General features: G+C 37.7%; 1 protein-coding gene across 1 annotated transcript in view; it reads left to right on the top strand.

The window, feature by feature from the left end:
• Positions 1 to 16,522, top strand: part of Sytbeta (Synaptotagmin beta) — a 124,301-nt gene that overhangs the window by 20,058 nt on the left and 87,721 nt on the right. The window contains exon 2 of the mRNA XM_076421037.1: positions 13,903 to 14,230. Within this exon, the coding sequence (XP_076277152.1) occupies positions 13,964 to 14,230 (267 nt within the window). The 5' untranslated portion in view covers positions 13,903 to 13,963. The remainder of the gene's footprint in view (positions 1 to 13,902; positions 14,231 to 16,522) is intronic.

A 16,522-nucleotide genomic window follows, 5' to 3' on the forward strand; every position in this document is an offset into this window, starting at 1 on the left:
ATGTCACTTATTTCGTGCCGGGAACAAAGATTGCGTCCTTGCGACACTTTAATTTTTCGATTATCCGGTTCGTTATGCTCGTGGAATCAGATGTACTGAGACAATCTCTCGATCGAAGGATTCTTCTCTGTTCGAATTCAACTATAGACAACATAACAATCTCTGACACTAAAATTTTCGGTGCAACTATTCTCCTTTCAGAAATAAATATAAAATCTTTATCAAATATGAGACGATATATCAATTTTTGTGATTTCTAACTAAATGTTAACTATTAGGTGAGCAAATAAGTTCCTCCACCTTTTTTCTACGTTCATAATTTCTGACTGAATTCGAATTATTTCCCGATTGTGGTGCCATCTGAAAGAGCATTCGTTTAGCTTTAAGAAGAGACGTGATGAGCGCTGTTAGAGTTTCCAGTCCTACGTAACAATTTGAAGCAATATAGCGACGAGATGCATCATTTCCGTCACTGCTTACTCTTTGCATTCCAGCTTAGGAAATCAGCCGTTGAAGCTACTGAAATGGTTTGTGCGGCACTGGGAGGGAACGCTTTATCCAGAGTAGGACAATAATCAACTAATATTTAAAAAATGATTAATAGTCTTTTTAAATGTTAGTCATAGCAAAATAGTCATTAGTCAAAACTTTTTGATTAGTCAAAACAATAATCATTCGTAAAGAAGGACGAAGGTGGAAATAATTCTTGCGACATCATACAAGGAAAAGTATACTGAAAATATTCCAATTTGTAAAAATGCGGAACTATTTGGAACTCAAAAGATATTCCATGTCAAAAAGAAATGACATTGACAACTTTCATTAGTCCATTAAGAACTACTTATTTAATAAATGACGAACTGTAATTATAAGTTTGTGGTATGCATTTTCAAGGTAAAAGAGTGGTCTTCATTTCAAAAAAAATTTTTTAGTAATATTAAATAGGTTCTGCAGGGTTCACAAAAGAAAATTAGTCATTTTTTCGATCGAAAATCATATACACAAAATGTTCATTTTTAAATGCTTGGTCTAAATATAATTTTTATTAAATTTCATTAATATCAACATTTTCGGCATTGCTAAACATTTAGACAATAGTGTAAATGCATTAAATACCGATATGAAACAAGTCCTTTTTGGCTGTACTTCCGAAAGCCACCGGTGGCCGATCAAGATGAAACTTGATGGGTAGTATCTGGGATAGGGAAGGACCTCAGATATGCAATTTTAGCTTCGGCAATTTATGCGTTTAGAAGATACAAGTTCTCAATTGTAAATGCATCATACATAATAGGTTTTCGATGCTTTGTACGATATATTTAGCAACAATAAGAATTTGCAAATATATATGCAAATTCTGGATGACATCCACAATGGGAAAATTATGCTGTGATTATGTTGTGGGAGGGAGGCTTTACGCATACGTAAATTCAATGTAGTAGTAGCTGTAGTTTCTCGCAAATATCTCAAAAACTAAAAAATACCCGAAGTTATTATAGAATTTTATATTTGGGGTCCTTCCACATTCTTCATGACATGCTCCAAATTTCATATCGATCGGCCACCGGTGCCTTCGGAATAATATCCTCATTTTTTATCAAACGAACTGCTAGATCGGCCGCCCGGGCCATTGTGGGATGTATAATTGATAAGGTCAAATCAGGTATAATGGATTGAATCGTTGCGACAGTGGTCTTGACAAATCGCTAAAGGGAACACGTCGACAAGTATCGATCACCAGATACGCCTGTATCGCAAATTCCATGGCACCTAAGCACTTATCGAACTAACTGGTTAACTGGTTTAATTAATCTGTAGCCAGCCGATTTGTCTGCGATATCTTGTTCCGAGCCACTTAGGAGATCATTTGACGAATTAGCGGACATGACGGAAATAACTGTTGATGATCAATATAACCCAGGAGACAATTGTTTCTATCGATCGCATTACCTTGTCGGTTCCACAATTTCCTGTTCGACACGTTTGTCTTCACGCCAACTACACACAGACGAATTTTGATTTTGTATTTATAGCAAAATTGAGTACTTTCAAATAGGATGATTAAAAAAGAAGAAAGTTTATCAATTCATTCTCTTCATCCTATGAAAATTAACCAAGAAAGAAATTTTTATTTGATTCCTGTCTTCCCTAATTGTTTTGTCTCTTCTCATTACAATGAGAATTATAGATATTTATGTATTTATTACAAACGGTGTACATAACAAATATTAACATATTTATTTTATTTTTATCGCAAGGAGTCGCTTAGTCAATGAGATTAACTTGTTACTTATTATATGTATTAGGTAAGAATGTTATATGTATTATAATAACCAACAAACGAACACATGGAACCGATGATTAAAATGACCTTTAACGAAGTTAATTAAGTAATTATATTTGGGTGTATCGCCACGCAATTTGTTAATATAATCCGTAGCAACAGAAAATCAGCCGGAATAGGCCTCGTGGTCCGTGGTAAACGTGTTAATTATGCTAATTATACGGGACTAACGCGAGGCTGTTAATACATGATTGCAAGCGACTGTTGCGGACATATAGTATTAATTAGATTATCGATCCTCGTGTCGTTTATGATTGTTCCGGCTGCGGCGATGATTTTCACGAGTAAACATCAAGGGTAGCAGCAGGTACAGTGCCTCATTAAAACCGAAAAATTTGTTTTAAATATACAAGAGAATTCCAGAAAAGTTTTCGAAATAAAATGTTGTAATCCTTAAATTCTTGTTCGTGATCAAAATTTAATTTCTAACTGCAATTTCTACGAATTGCTAATGTCAAATTAATTTGTACAATCCAGCAAGAAAAATTGCAATTAAAGGAAAGGACAGGTGGGTCAAGAAGAATTGTAATTAAAAGCAGAAGACTGCTGGGAGAAATTGACCTAAATAATGAACGAGAATTACATTTTCATTATTGAACATAATGAAACCTTGGAAAAGAAATGGAAAGTATACATACTATATTGTATACTGTGTTAATACTAATCCGCAACCTTGCTAGTCAAATTATTTCCGCGGTTGACATGTAATTGAGTCCGTTCACAACCGTCAAACGAAGTTGCAACAGCCGACTATTATTTAACGCGATATACTTCGAGACGTGTCGCAACTTATGCACCACATGCAGTTTCGGAGGTGTGCGCATGGCAAAGCAACGGAATTACCAGATTTCTAAGTGTCAGATAGACGCGAGACCCAATATCTGCGACGTTGTACGAGCACGTACATTTGAGGCGCGGATTTCGAATAAATATACGGGAATGTGCCGTATATTTCACGTCAAAGCAGTAATTAAACGTGAAAGCTCCGACGCGACGACAACGTCGATGAATTCAATCGGTTTATTTCGTCAGAGACGTGCTTTAATCGTTTGATGTCCATAATTGCAATTAATTTGTTGCCAACTGGTGTATCAAGCTCTCCTCCGCGAAACAAGACGAATTTCAGCAGAATAACTCGCAAATAGGTTCCGCGAAGTGAAACTGCTTTTGACGGAAAGAAGCTAAGCGAAGTTTGATGGCTTTCTATTCAACGTTTTCTCGGGTAAAAAAGGAAACTCAAGTGAAATAACGTTTTCAGCTAACATCTCCCTTATAGCATGGCTTTTTCTTTCATACTCCTGACATATTTCACTGTGGCAACGCTTCTAGTAATATCTGAGACGCTTGTATTACTGGAGCACTCGGGAAAAGTGTCGTAATATTGCGCGTTTTTCTGTGAATAAAAATAAATCCCTCTTTGTACCGATAAAACTGTAAGACATCAGCTAAATTGGTTATTAATTTAGAGAACGTGGACCAAGGTTCATCAAATTATCTTTTTCCTACTTTAATAGGGATCAATGAAACCTGCTGTACTTTGATTTAGCTGCTGAGGATGCTGAAGATGTTCGCTGGAAGTGTTTAAACCAGGCTTTGATAGAGTGCACTAATCCAAGCTTGTTTGAGTAGTACAAGAAAAATTGGAAATTACATTATACAATTGTCCCTTCCGTTTGTTGTTGAAAGTCAGTGACAGTGGCAATTTGCCATTTTATACCACCATTGTCAAAGCAAAAGGCTATAATAATTCCTGTTTAATACAAACTATCAGTGATAGTGACAATTTGCCCTTTTGAAGCATTATTGGCAAAGGAAATTCATATTATGCCATTCAATGCTGCAAGAGATATTTTTCGATAAAATGTTCAATGGAATTCACTGATTTCCGTATGACAAAAACATCTGCAAATAGAACAAAAAAATTATTAATATTTCCGATGAACATCCACAGTTTTTCGCTTTCCATCGCCCGTCCAAAACCCGTCAATAACAGTGATATTTTTCCATGTTCGATCCATATTATCTATAAAAATCCGCATTGACTCATTCGACAGTACAGGGACAAATTCATTGGCGCGAACAAACTGTACTGTGAACGTGACAGGTCCTTTCGTCGCAGGAAATGAAATGCAGCATTTTATGCAACCCTTGAGGCACAAAATACGGTCGAATAAATTTAACGAGTCCAGGTGTCCAGTTGTCCCTTTTCTCTCAATTAAGTCGGTGTTTCGCGCATTCTCATTAAATCGCGATCCTAGTCAATGGTAGCTGAACTCTCCCTTTCTCTCTCGCTCTCTCGTTTCTAATAATGTTAAGTGACAGCTCTAACTTCTAATTCCAACCTGCAGGCAGCCAATTACGATCACCGGATTTACGAAGCTCCGAAGCTTTCGAAAATTCTCCTCATTTGATTGCGCGCGAGCAAGCCCGCTCAGACCATATTTGTTTGTCACCGAGTCAATTTGCACGATTGCGAAACCCGGTACCAGCCTTTTCTTTCTTCCATTACACGATCTTGTTTGTTTTACTTGTCTGCGGCACGAGACTGACCCTTCCTGTCGATGGCACGAGGACGAATCGTTTAGGAAACGAATAACCTAACTGCTTGGCTCCTACTAATATTAATCTAATGACAAAACCTTCGTTCCTTATAATTCATTTTCCTATGTAACGTTTACTAATATACTTGTGACGTTTTGCTGATTAAAATGATACCAAACACGGTATCATTCGGAGTGATGTCCATTATCTATATAGAGTTTCACGTATAAAGAAGTATTATTATTTAAACACTCATGCCCCACTGGTTAGTTCCGATAACCGAGATTTTACTATATTGCGAATTAAACGAGTAAATATGGTCGAAATCGTATCGTGTTTGGACTCATTTTAATAAGAAAAATATCAAGAATATGTCGCTATAAGATTTTATTAAAAAATCATTAGAAACAAAAAGGTCTCGTCTCTCGTTTTCTGATATTACCAGCGAATCCAATCTGAACAGAAAGTCCCACCAAACAAGCTGCAACGAACAATACATTAATTAGATGAAAGGATCACGTATCAGTGTTGGTTGCGTCTATCGAGAATCGCGGTGGCAGTCGAATAGGACTTAATGAAGACGATTATTGGTCACAATCGGACGAAAAATCGAATTAACCACTGTTTCGCTGGCTATTGAACCTGTCTAGGAACACCTGCCGCGGAATTTCGGTGACAAAGCCACCATGGCCAAGTTAAATTGTTCCACGTAAATGCTAAATCAATTAATGCAGCTTGGCAACACAGACGTGTCACTAGCTGAGCGGTTGTTTGCCCAGGTGCTGTCGATGGCCCACCAACGGGGACCATTACGTGGGTGGATACTCAACGTGACTAGGCTCAATGTAAACCTTGATCATAAAGTTATCACTACTGAAGCGAATTTCGCTGCACAAACTGCGAAAACACTTTTGCCAGACTCGAGACCACGGAAACTTCCACTTCTGAGATGCTACCCATAATTAGACTGCGGATCTTCATGCAAAATAAGATTGTCTACATCAATTACAAGGAAAGGGAATTACGTAGAAATTAATTTCTTCTCTTGTCAATTTTAAGTGGTTGTGAATAATGTAAATACTAGTGTAAAATGCTACTTATAATTAGACCGCGAATCTTCATGCAAAATAAAATTGTCTACATCAATTACAAGGAAAGGGAATTGTATAGAAATTAATTTCTTCTATTGTTAATTTTAAGTGGTTGTAAATAATGTAAACACTAGTGTAAAACATATGTATATTAATCGCAAGACACAGAGAAGCTATGTGGACAATTTTTTGTTTGGTGAACAATTGCAAGCAGATCACAATAATATACCAGCACTTTTAAATCCTCTAAATGTTTTCTCCAGTTCGCATTTGATCTACTTATTTTTATCATAAACGCATAAAATCCACAGTCTAATTATTATATTGTGTCCCATTGATTAAAGGCTTTACTCTTAGGAAGATTTTTAGTTTGCATAAAAACCAGTTGTGGATCCTCTGGAACGAACGAGTTCAAAGGTTTTGTCTCCTGAAAAAATGTCGAAGTGTTGCCAGCTAAAAAAAGGATGCAGAGTGAAATTCTTATAGCATTGTTATGACGCAATAAAAATGGACGTACGGTGGGAATGTTATGGATACTAGATCCGTACACGTTCCTTCGGCAAACATAGTATAATAGCGTGTTCCTTGAAAGGCCACTAACACAACAGATGACAGGGAATCGTTTCTGAACGAATGGATAACAATTGCTTTTATCTATCTCCAGCGCAGCGATCGTAACTCGAAATGGAATAAAAGTTTTAAAACGAGCACCCGATAAGATTTTATAGATTCCTTAACGACATCTTGGAAGTGATTGAACAGTGCCGGGACCTTTAGATACAAAAAAAAGGAAACTTGCTGTTCATTCAGAGGAGACATGCTCAGTACTTACAGAAACAATAGTTCTCTAGATTCAACCTCAGTTGGCTTCAATCTACTTATTCCTTTAACGAAGCACTCGATTCTTTTCCGAAAGAAGTTGGACAATGTCTTTTAACATATTAACAATGCCTGAGTCGGTAAAATATTCTTTCAACGAAAGATTCACTTCATTGATCAAAGAAGCTAATGAATGTTTCTTTAACGTATTAATAATGTCCAAGGTAGTTGAAGTTATGTTTTTAAGATGTGTTATGTTACTTTCAGTTTACATATTTTATCCACTGGCAATATCGAAGTCGATTATTTTATTTAATCCCATGAGTGCGCATCTCACCTTTTCATACTAACCTACTTTCCTCGATATTGTCTTCGCTTTGAAGAAGCGCTGATGCGGAAATGATGTCGTGGTCGGAAAAATCTATGGTACGTCTTAAGTGCCATTGTCGGTAAGTAGTACGTACATAGTCGCTTTACCTCAGAACTGGGCAACTTGCGGCTCGCAAGCCACAGACGACTCTTGTCCTTACTCCTTGATCATCCCTACCAAACTCCTGTGGAGTGTAGGAGGAGGTTGAGGAGATTAGGAATGTATACAGGGTAAGTCACCTAAGACAACCCACACCTTTCTACATTTTTGAGATAGGAAGAAATGTTTCCATATTTCATAAAAAGAAATATTGAAGTAGAACCACATATTTCAGAACTCCTATGTTTGTAGCCCTACGGGAGACAATTTCAACGATATAGGAGGCAAAGCACGATAGGGGTAATATGAAATATTTGATAGTGGGGGAACTGAAGCGATAGCGGGGACGAAGCTTTACACGGCCGAACTTGTTCCTCGCGTTTGTTCCACGAAACAGTAAAAAAGAAAATTGCACGTAAAGAGGGGGCTTCAATTTTCAATTCTATGATGCGCAAGAAAAATTTTTGAAAGTTTTAAGAGACGTTCGAAGTTGCAGTATTTTGGAGGAAAAGTGGATTTTCAGTTTCCCAGTTCATCATGTATGGAGGCTTCAAGCTCCCAACTGTGTCCAGACAGTGTTTCATATTTGATAAATAAAGGTCACGTGTGAAATTTCATCTCGCAAAGGTGCCAAGCATCACCCGAAGGCGACACACACGAGTACGTGCCATTAAACTTGCGCTCGGGCTCGCACTTTCAAAATTCCCTTGAACTTCATTTATCCCATAGAGCCTAAGTTCTGCGATGACCTTCTACGCGACCTCTGCGCAAGTCACGAACTCGGAGAAAAGTTTAATCAAACGGAGGCAAGTTCTGATGGACTCAATCAAGTTTCATTGCTTCATGAGGGGATGGTTTGCATAAAAAGAAGTACGCTAACTAACTCTGCCGTTTAGTTTTGCGTTAGGCGTGTCTGTATCGCTTAGACGAACTCGTTACAGCGTTTATAGCACATATGAAGCGTGCCATATTCACTGGGATAGCTTCAGCGTATCATAGGGAGTAGTAAAATTTCGTTAATGATTTTCACGATTAAATTCAGAGGAAAATTTGCTTCGTTGGGTATGAAGTTTGCTTCATTAGAATCTGAGTGCCTGCTGTATATTACATAACTGTGAACACTTATTCCATATTTCTGGTCCGGCAATTTCGTATTTAAAAATGTGGAAAAATGTTCAATATGAAATTTCTAGGTTCCTTCCTAAAAGAAAGAACATATATTTTTTCTGTGATAGAACATAGTTGCCTTTAATTATTTTTATTATGAAACTTTCATGAATATATTCCTGACATTTTCCTGATTAAAATTACATCAATCACGACACAATTTGTAATTCACGATACAATGGAACCTCGATTATCCGAACCAATCAGAGAAGTATGACTGTTCGAATATGCTGCGAACTATGTCATGTTTGGCGTCATTTTAATCGGAAAAATGTCACAAACATGTTGCACGCAACTGATCAATTAGTGCAACAAAATTTTAATTGAACTCGGATAATGCTCTACCCTGTTGGCTGAATCTTACACGCGCAAGCTGAAGATAAGAAACACATTGCTTACAATATCAAATTTCCGCCAGCACGAATTCACAGAACGTGCCTACTGAAATTCGTGCGAGCTGTCGACGAAATGTAGAGATAGTTTCGACGAATTTCTCCGGGACGGAGATACCAAAATTACCCGTCGTCGATGGGAATTAGTATGCCACGGAGGTGTCACCGGTGAATATAATTACGAAACTGACGTGTCGCCACGCACAACAAAACTCTGCACTCCGGAGGCGGCTTGATAAGAAGGATCGATTCGTTGCGTGACTGAAAACACGAATGTAGGATAAGAAAACTCTCGAGCAGGAGGGATAGTGATCGAGAGATAGGAAGATAAGAGGATTTCACGAGCTGGCAGAGTGTTATCGCGGTGTTAGAAGGAGTTTACTGGACGGTGAAACTTTGAGGGACGATAAAGCTTGCGTCTTCCTCGAATAATACTAAATCGACCGAATTCGTTATTCCATTATTCAACGCTTCCCTGATTTTCGGAAAGCTGCGGGCGGTCACCCTATTCAGAGATTATCATGTTTGTCATTAAAATATTAAATAACGTACAGAGAAAGTCAGATTTTAATATACCACCGGAGTCGGTGAGCCAAATAAAAGAAATTACTATCTCATTGATTCACAACGAAACTTATCATTAGGTTCTGGATCAAATGGAAAACGGTAGAACATTTAATGAATTTAAAAATACTGTTCAATTATTTTCATTATAATTATTAACCAGAAATTATTAATTTTTTGTGGATATAATCCTGTAGATTATCCTTTCAGCCTTTGGTTCCCCCTAATGAGTATTATATGACGCAATGACAAAAAAGTTTGACCTTGAAATTCAAGGTCAAGGTCAATTTTGCGGCAAGTTTTTTTAACAAATCTCCACCGATCCAAAGGTGGGGAATCACGCTAGAGTAGTCACGACATCTAATTTTGAAACAACCAGTACATAATTAAATCACATATTTGTAATTCCTATTTAGGAATAGTCTTCAGAAGCTCTGAGACTATCATTTTATATCGGCATTCATCCTCAAACGTCTCTAAACGTGTTCGAACGTCTTCGAACATCCTTCAAACAACCTTCAAACATTTTATTCGCACATACAAAAGTCAGTAAATTCACACAAAGCATTTCAGTTACGTCTTCCGGACACATTTCCAAAGTTTGAAGGAAGAAAAATCGCATTGCCAAGAATTGATTCAATAATTTTTCTTCGCGGACACGAGCATTCAGCACAGACATAAAAATGCTCTCGTCAGATAGAAGTTGGTAAATCGCATTACGGAATTCTAGAGGAGATTCGAGCTACTTTCAATATAAGTCCACCCGACTTCTCTCATTCTTGCAGTCCAGTCACCGTTACTCAGGCTTTTCGTTGTTGCCTTGTGGGAGACGTTTTCGAAACGATTCGAACGTGGAATCGATTGTGAAATTACCGTAATTCTCTCGCCCTTCAGTCGTTCATTCCATATGCTCGAAATCGTATCGTTTTATTCGAACGAACGATTCGCGTTCTCGTTTCGCTGACACTTTGGGTAATGAAAACGGAAGTGTAGCAACCGTGAACATTGTAAGAAGTAGTGGAAGAAGTACTTCCGTAAGCTTTCTAAGAAATCATTTTACAGTTGCAAAAAGGTAAGATCACGTTCTTTCTTTTCTTAATTATTGCGTTTCTGTCGGAGATCGTGATACAAAAGTTTGCACTCAATTAGTTTAAATGGAATGACTAAAGTTGGTGATTCAAGGATTAAGGATCTACTTAGTCCTTGAAATTTGTTTGCATTTTTGTGGAAGCGGAACATTCGCTGGCATTTTTAATCCCGTCGCCATTGACCTATAAAGCAGGCTTCGAGCACAGTTATGCAAATAGCGAGATTAATTGACCTCGATTATGGTCACGAATCAACTTTCAATCCTCGAGGATTGCGTATTTATTTAATTTAAACGTTTTAGTACTGAAAAGGTTCGTTCTAAACTTCATAACTATACAAATTTTATTTTACTTCATTGTAATTCATAAAATAACCACATACAGATTTAATCACCTTTTCTTGTTAAAATGTTATACTGTAGAAAGCATTTAATAATTTATGTAAAGTGAGGATAGCTGCACAAAAATTTTACTGAGTTATCTTGAAACATGAACAAACATACATAGAAACTTTCAAAATCCTATATCCATCCAAAAATTGATCTCATCAATTGTCCAAAATGGACAGCTCTCAATGGTAGTGCTGTTTTAAGACAACATAAATTGCACTTTTTCCCTGATTTCGCTCGCAGGATCGAATCTCATGTAAACCTGTCATCGGTGACCAGTTCGCATTGACCAGTACCGGTTCGATACGTAGGTAACCGACCGCGTAATTGAAAGCTGACAGGTTCAGTTCCAAAGTACCATTTGGATGATGGACAAGTCTTGTTCTCGACGAAAATTAGATTGTCGAAAACGTTTGCACGCCAAAGGATAGAATCCAATTGAATTATGAAAACGATCATCTCTTGAACGGGGATACTATTGGATTTGTTATGAAGGGCGGATAAAATCAATAAAAGTGCACAATATGCGTACCAATTTAGAATTTCGTGTCGATTTTTAATATCATATCCAATGAATAATTTAACTCCACAATAATTCACTGGAGACTGTGATGACATTGGAAAACTTTGCTAAACTAGATCCATTTCCTCTGCCTCACTGTAAAGTAATTCCAAATATGAAATATCCTTCACTTTTTTCAAGTGTTCGAATATTGAAGGCTCGAACTGTGTACTTGAAAGTATTTTTAAATAACTGTGCACAAAATTTTTGATAATCTTCACTATAATCTGAGGAAATAGTGTTAAATTGCAAGATTAAAATGTTCTTTTTAATATTAAATGTACTTTGCGGCGTACGCAAGCGATCGAATCGTGCGAAAACGAATTCCTAAGTGAAAGAGTGTTTGATAGCCGGAGGAAACAGCAGCAAATATTTGACAGTAAAGATTACACGACCTTACTTCTACGATGCATCGTATTATGCAGATTCATTGGAAATTTGTAAGCGGCAGTATTTCCTCGAATGCAATGGCGGGTACGCCCACGCCTGCACACACCCACAAAACAAAGAATCCTAGGGATTCCAGGGTCGCAGTTGTGAAATACACTTCCTGCGATGCTGAACCTCGTATTCTTACAGATGACCAAATAAACGACATCAGCAACATACGTTCTGTGACAGTGTCCAATAACAGGACCGCGTGAGATATACTTACTTCATGATATTTCGTTTATGCTCGCTGTTATCTCCTGTCAATATTTTTCTGAAATATTGTTAATTCTTCTATCATATTTGTCTAAAATATTACTGCAACGTCTTAAGTATAAATAAATGCAATCCAGACATAAGCCTTCTTCATGTTTAGTCCACAGTGTTGGCTGTGTTTTCGTTTACGTCCATTGTCAGAATTGGATTTTCGGAATAGGTTCTTTTTTTACTAAAATAATGATTTGCAGAAGAATTTTTGGCGACTCAAAAAAAAATTTTTTACCGTGAAGTTATAGAAATTTATTAAAATATGGTTAAATTCAATCCTGTTATTAGTATAAGTTTAGCGCTCGATAGTTCTGGTGTCAAATCATAATATTTATGAAACTGTTTACATACTGTGATTTTTATACTACTGAAAATATGGACACAATATCGGTACAAGTAATACTATTTAAGTTACATTTATATAACACGAACGTAATGTGAATATGAGTCATATAAGAAGAGGACATTCTCCCCACTATATTTTCTCGTTTTAGTGGCCACTGAAGGGTTGACATGAAAAGGTCCATTAAGGGTTGACCTTTCGAAGGATCGGATGATACACCCTTTCTCTGTTCATCGTTTAATCAACTGGGAAAGGAACGAGTATAGTCGTTGGATTCTCTCCATTCGTGTCTCGAACAATTCGTACGTTTATGTTTGTTCGTCAACGGGAGGATAGCTTTCGTTCCCGGTTTTTTATGGTCACGCCTATTGCCTCGGTAGAGAATGAAAATCACGTGTGAGCGATTGCCATAGCAAACTACATAAATAGATTAATCCGCGATTCGAACGGCCAATCACGCAAATCCAGAGACGTTCGGATTTCAATGGGCTCTGCTGGATTCGCAAGGGATGATTGAAGGGATGAAGGATCTTATTCTCCCGGGAAATTGCACGATGCACGTCAAAATTTAATATCAACCCGGATCAGCGCCTAGGAATTTCAGCGGTATCTGCAAACACTTCATTATTGTTACTTGCCAACGGTACATTACCCGATAAAACACCACCACGAAATATTAAAGAAGATGGCGAGCTTATTAACTATTTGGCTTTCACTCGAAAATGAAACATTTCTTCCAACTTAGAATCTCTCCATTCCAGATGATTTTTTTCATTTTAAGCATGCGAAACTGATGATGAACGAAAGTGGAGATTTGTAGAAGAATCTAGTCATCCCACGAAGTTAACCTTCGCAACTCGAAAAATTGCTGTATCATTATCCAAAAAATATATTTATATTATTAAATTTATTCATATTTAATACATTAATTAAATTAAGCGAATTAAATTTTGAATAGTGATATAACAAATTTTTGGGATTGGATCCTTGTACGAATCCCCCATTGTTGCAAGCTATTATGAAACTTCAAAAGAAAAAGGAGAGAAGAATTTCTGTCACAGTGCACATCAAATATGATTAATATTATTTCTTTAATGATTTTCTTTTTATCTATTTTCTCACTTACAGTTTACACAGCTTACACAGAATATCGATCATTGAACAACAACCTCCCTCAACTATACCCTTTCCCAGAATTTATCTGCAGACATCATTCAATCATCTCCGATTAAGTAGAATCGTAACTGAAAAGACAACAATGTTCGATTATGATCGAACAACGAATCACATTTAGCACAGCCACGTTTCCTAGAGGCTGGCTTTCAGCGACCATAACTCCGGCTAATTTCCCGAGAGGAAATAAGTGGAAGCAACCTAATCTAATCGAGGCTTCTTGCGTTTTTTCCGCTTTCTAATGGATCGGTGGCTTTTTTTCAGACACCGCGGGGCAGAAGTTAACCAGCACCGACAGTGACAAAATAGAAGAAGTCGAGGAGGAATGATTTCCTCGGCAATCTTCGGGGCAGCTGCCGGCACAGGGTTGGCCTTGGTGGTCGCCGTCACTATCGTGGTGTACCGATACTATTCTGTGAAACGCAAGGGAACCTACTGGAGCAATCTCGATCGTTGGCCCGATCCACCCACGACCAGAAGACCGGAAAATAGACAGGAAAATTCGTTCCAGCTGTCGGAGGACGCTACGTCCTCCCATGTGCTCAACTGCTGGAAGAACCAGCAAAAGAATTACTATGCGGTGCAGTCCGGGGTAAGTGAATGGAACTAATTCCATTAACCCTGAAGAAACTGAGAGAATGGCTCTGGATGCCCAAAATATTAGCACATCGCACTGCGAATTTCTTTTCGATTTTTTTACCAACAACTTTCCTATCAGTTCAAATGTACATTAAGAGACTGGTCGGTACCAATTCTGAACAATTTTTTCCTAATAATTATCAGACAGTGGATTTTATGCATTCGTGACAAAAATTAGTAGGTGATACACAAGATAGAAAGAACGTTAGATGAATTTAGTGTTACTGCTAAATTATTTACAACCTATTAAATTTATTACGAGAAGGATTCAATTTTTTTCCGTGTAATTGATGCAGACAATTTTTATTTCGCATAACGATCCGCACTGTAATAATTATATCATGAATAGATAAAAAACTGTAAATGTGTCGAGTCTCATCTCCGAGACTTAGTTTTTCCAGGGTTAATTATGTCATTTCTGTGTAAATGTGTATACATATTTTTTATATACGTTTTTTAATAGGTTTTTTGTGATTTGTTCGTATTGTTGATACAAGGCTCGATAGAAATGGTTTTTAATGAACCGGAGCTTGCCGTGGTGAATACACGTACATCGCGCGTGGAATAAACGATTGAATTAGAACCAATTAGCGAGCTACCCGCTATAAAAGAACCGCTGTCAACATGTACGTTGAACATTCTGAACCGACAGGTAATTATCTGGCTATTCGTATTAGGATTAATAGCATCCAGCGTTTGTTTTACCCAGTTAATTACCCCGATTCTTTACACGGAACACACACATCGTATACATTACACTCCATCGGCGAGGTAACTCGAACTCGTTAATCTAATATTTTGAAAAATTTCTCTGGAATTTATTCTTTGCACTTACCACCGTTTGAATGATCGAAACCCGCTTTGTAATTTGTATAATCAATTATGTGATTGAATAATTGCAATGTGTTAACACCGGAAATACTATTCACTAAACACGCCAGATATACACATTGCTCTTATAGATTGGGCATTAATGTAAATTAAGAATAGAATATTTTCATGTGAAGATCCACCAAAGAAAAGAATCTTTGATAATAGTTTTTACATCGATCAAAGTCGAGTATGCGTGCTACAAATGTGTCAGGTATCCATACGTTAGCTACTTAATCTAGTCAATCTAGTTGCGAGCGAACGCTTTGTATACGACAACCACAAAACAAATATCAGAACTCAATCCATCATGCTGTTACATGACTAAAAGGTTTCGGCATTGAAGCACTGAAATGATTTTACCCGATTGCTGTTAACTGTTGCAACGTTGTTGAATTTTATATTCTGTGTACAGCATCGTACACGACTGAATGCTTTACATCTGCTTGCAAAACCTAGATTAATAGCGAAAAATTCGATCCAGGTATGGTAATGGTACACACGAGATAGAATAGAGCTGGCAAGTGAAACGTGTCAATGATTATACCGGCAGTAGAATGTCGGTAACTAACCAGACACACTTGAACCTACTGTGGAGCGCGCAATGACTCAGTGGGTAGAGCGCGCGACTGCGGACTCGTGGTCGCGGGTGGGTTCGGAACCCACCTTATAAAAACGCGTCGCGTCGTGAAATAACCACAGCAGTTAAAAGCGATTCTATTAATTTTTAATTATTTATTCATATTGATAGATATACAAGCACAGATGAACATATGAGGTTTCGTATATCTCACTACACAGACATAAGCCACCGACGAGATACCATTAAAGACTGCCAGCCTTATGGGAGTTCGTGTCTCCCGAATATGTCGGTATTTCTTACGCCCTCTAGGATATATTCTGGCTCCATCCAGAGAAACAGAAGGCCAACGACGGCATTTTGTCGGTGAAGAATACCACTGAGGAGATTCTCGTCGCGATGCATCGGTGAGAATGCGAATTATCACGAAACCATTTCGATTATTATTAAATGTTACATTCTCCGCCATATTTCAGACGATGTTTTGGCATTATTGTGGCACTATTTAGAACTTTTAGCGATGTGGTATTTCAGATCACTGTAAGTTCCACGTTATCCCCGCGTCCGGTCGCGCCCGGTTACTGGTCCCGCTGAATAGCAAGGGCACCGACGAGATACTATTAAAGACTGCCAGCCCCTGTGTTATTCCGCGGGACCAGTAAGTGGGCGCGAGTGGGCGCGGGGATAACGTGAAAGTTACAGTGATCTGATATACCACATCGCTAAAAGTTCTAAATAGTGCCAAAATAGTGCCAAAACATCGTCTGAAATATGGCGGAGAATGTAACATTTAAT

Source organism: Lasioglossum baleicum, chromosome 3, assembly GCF_051020765.1.
Source record: "Lasioglossum baleicum chromosome 3, iyLasBale1, whole genome shotgun sequence".
In the NCBI taxonomy this organism is placed as follows: Eukaryota; Metazoa; Arthropoda; class Insecta; order Hymenoptera; family Halictidae; genus Lasioglossum; species Lasioglossum baleicum.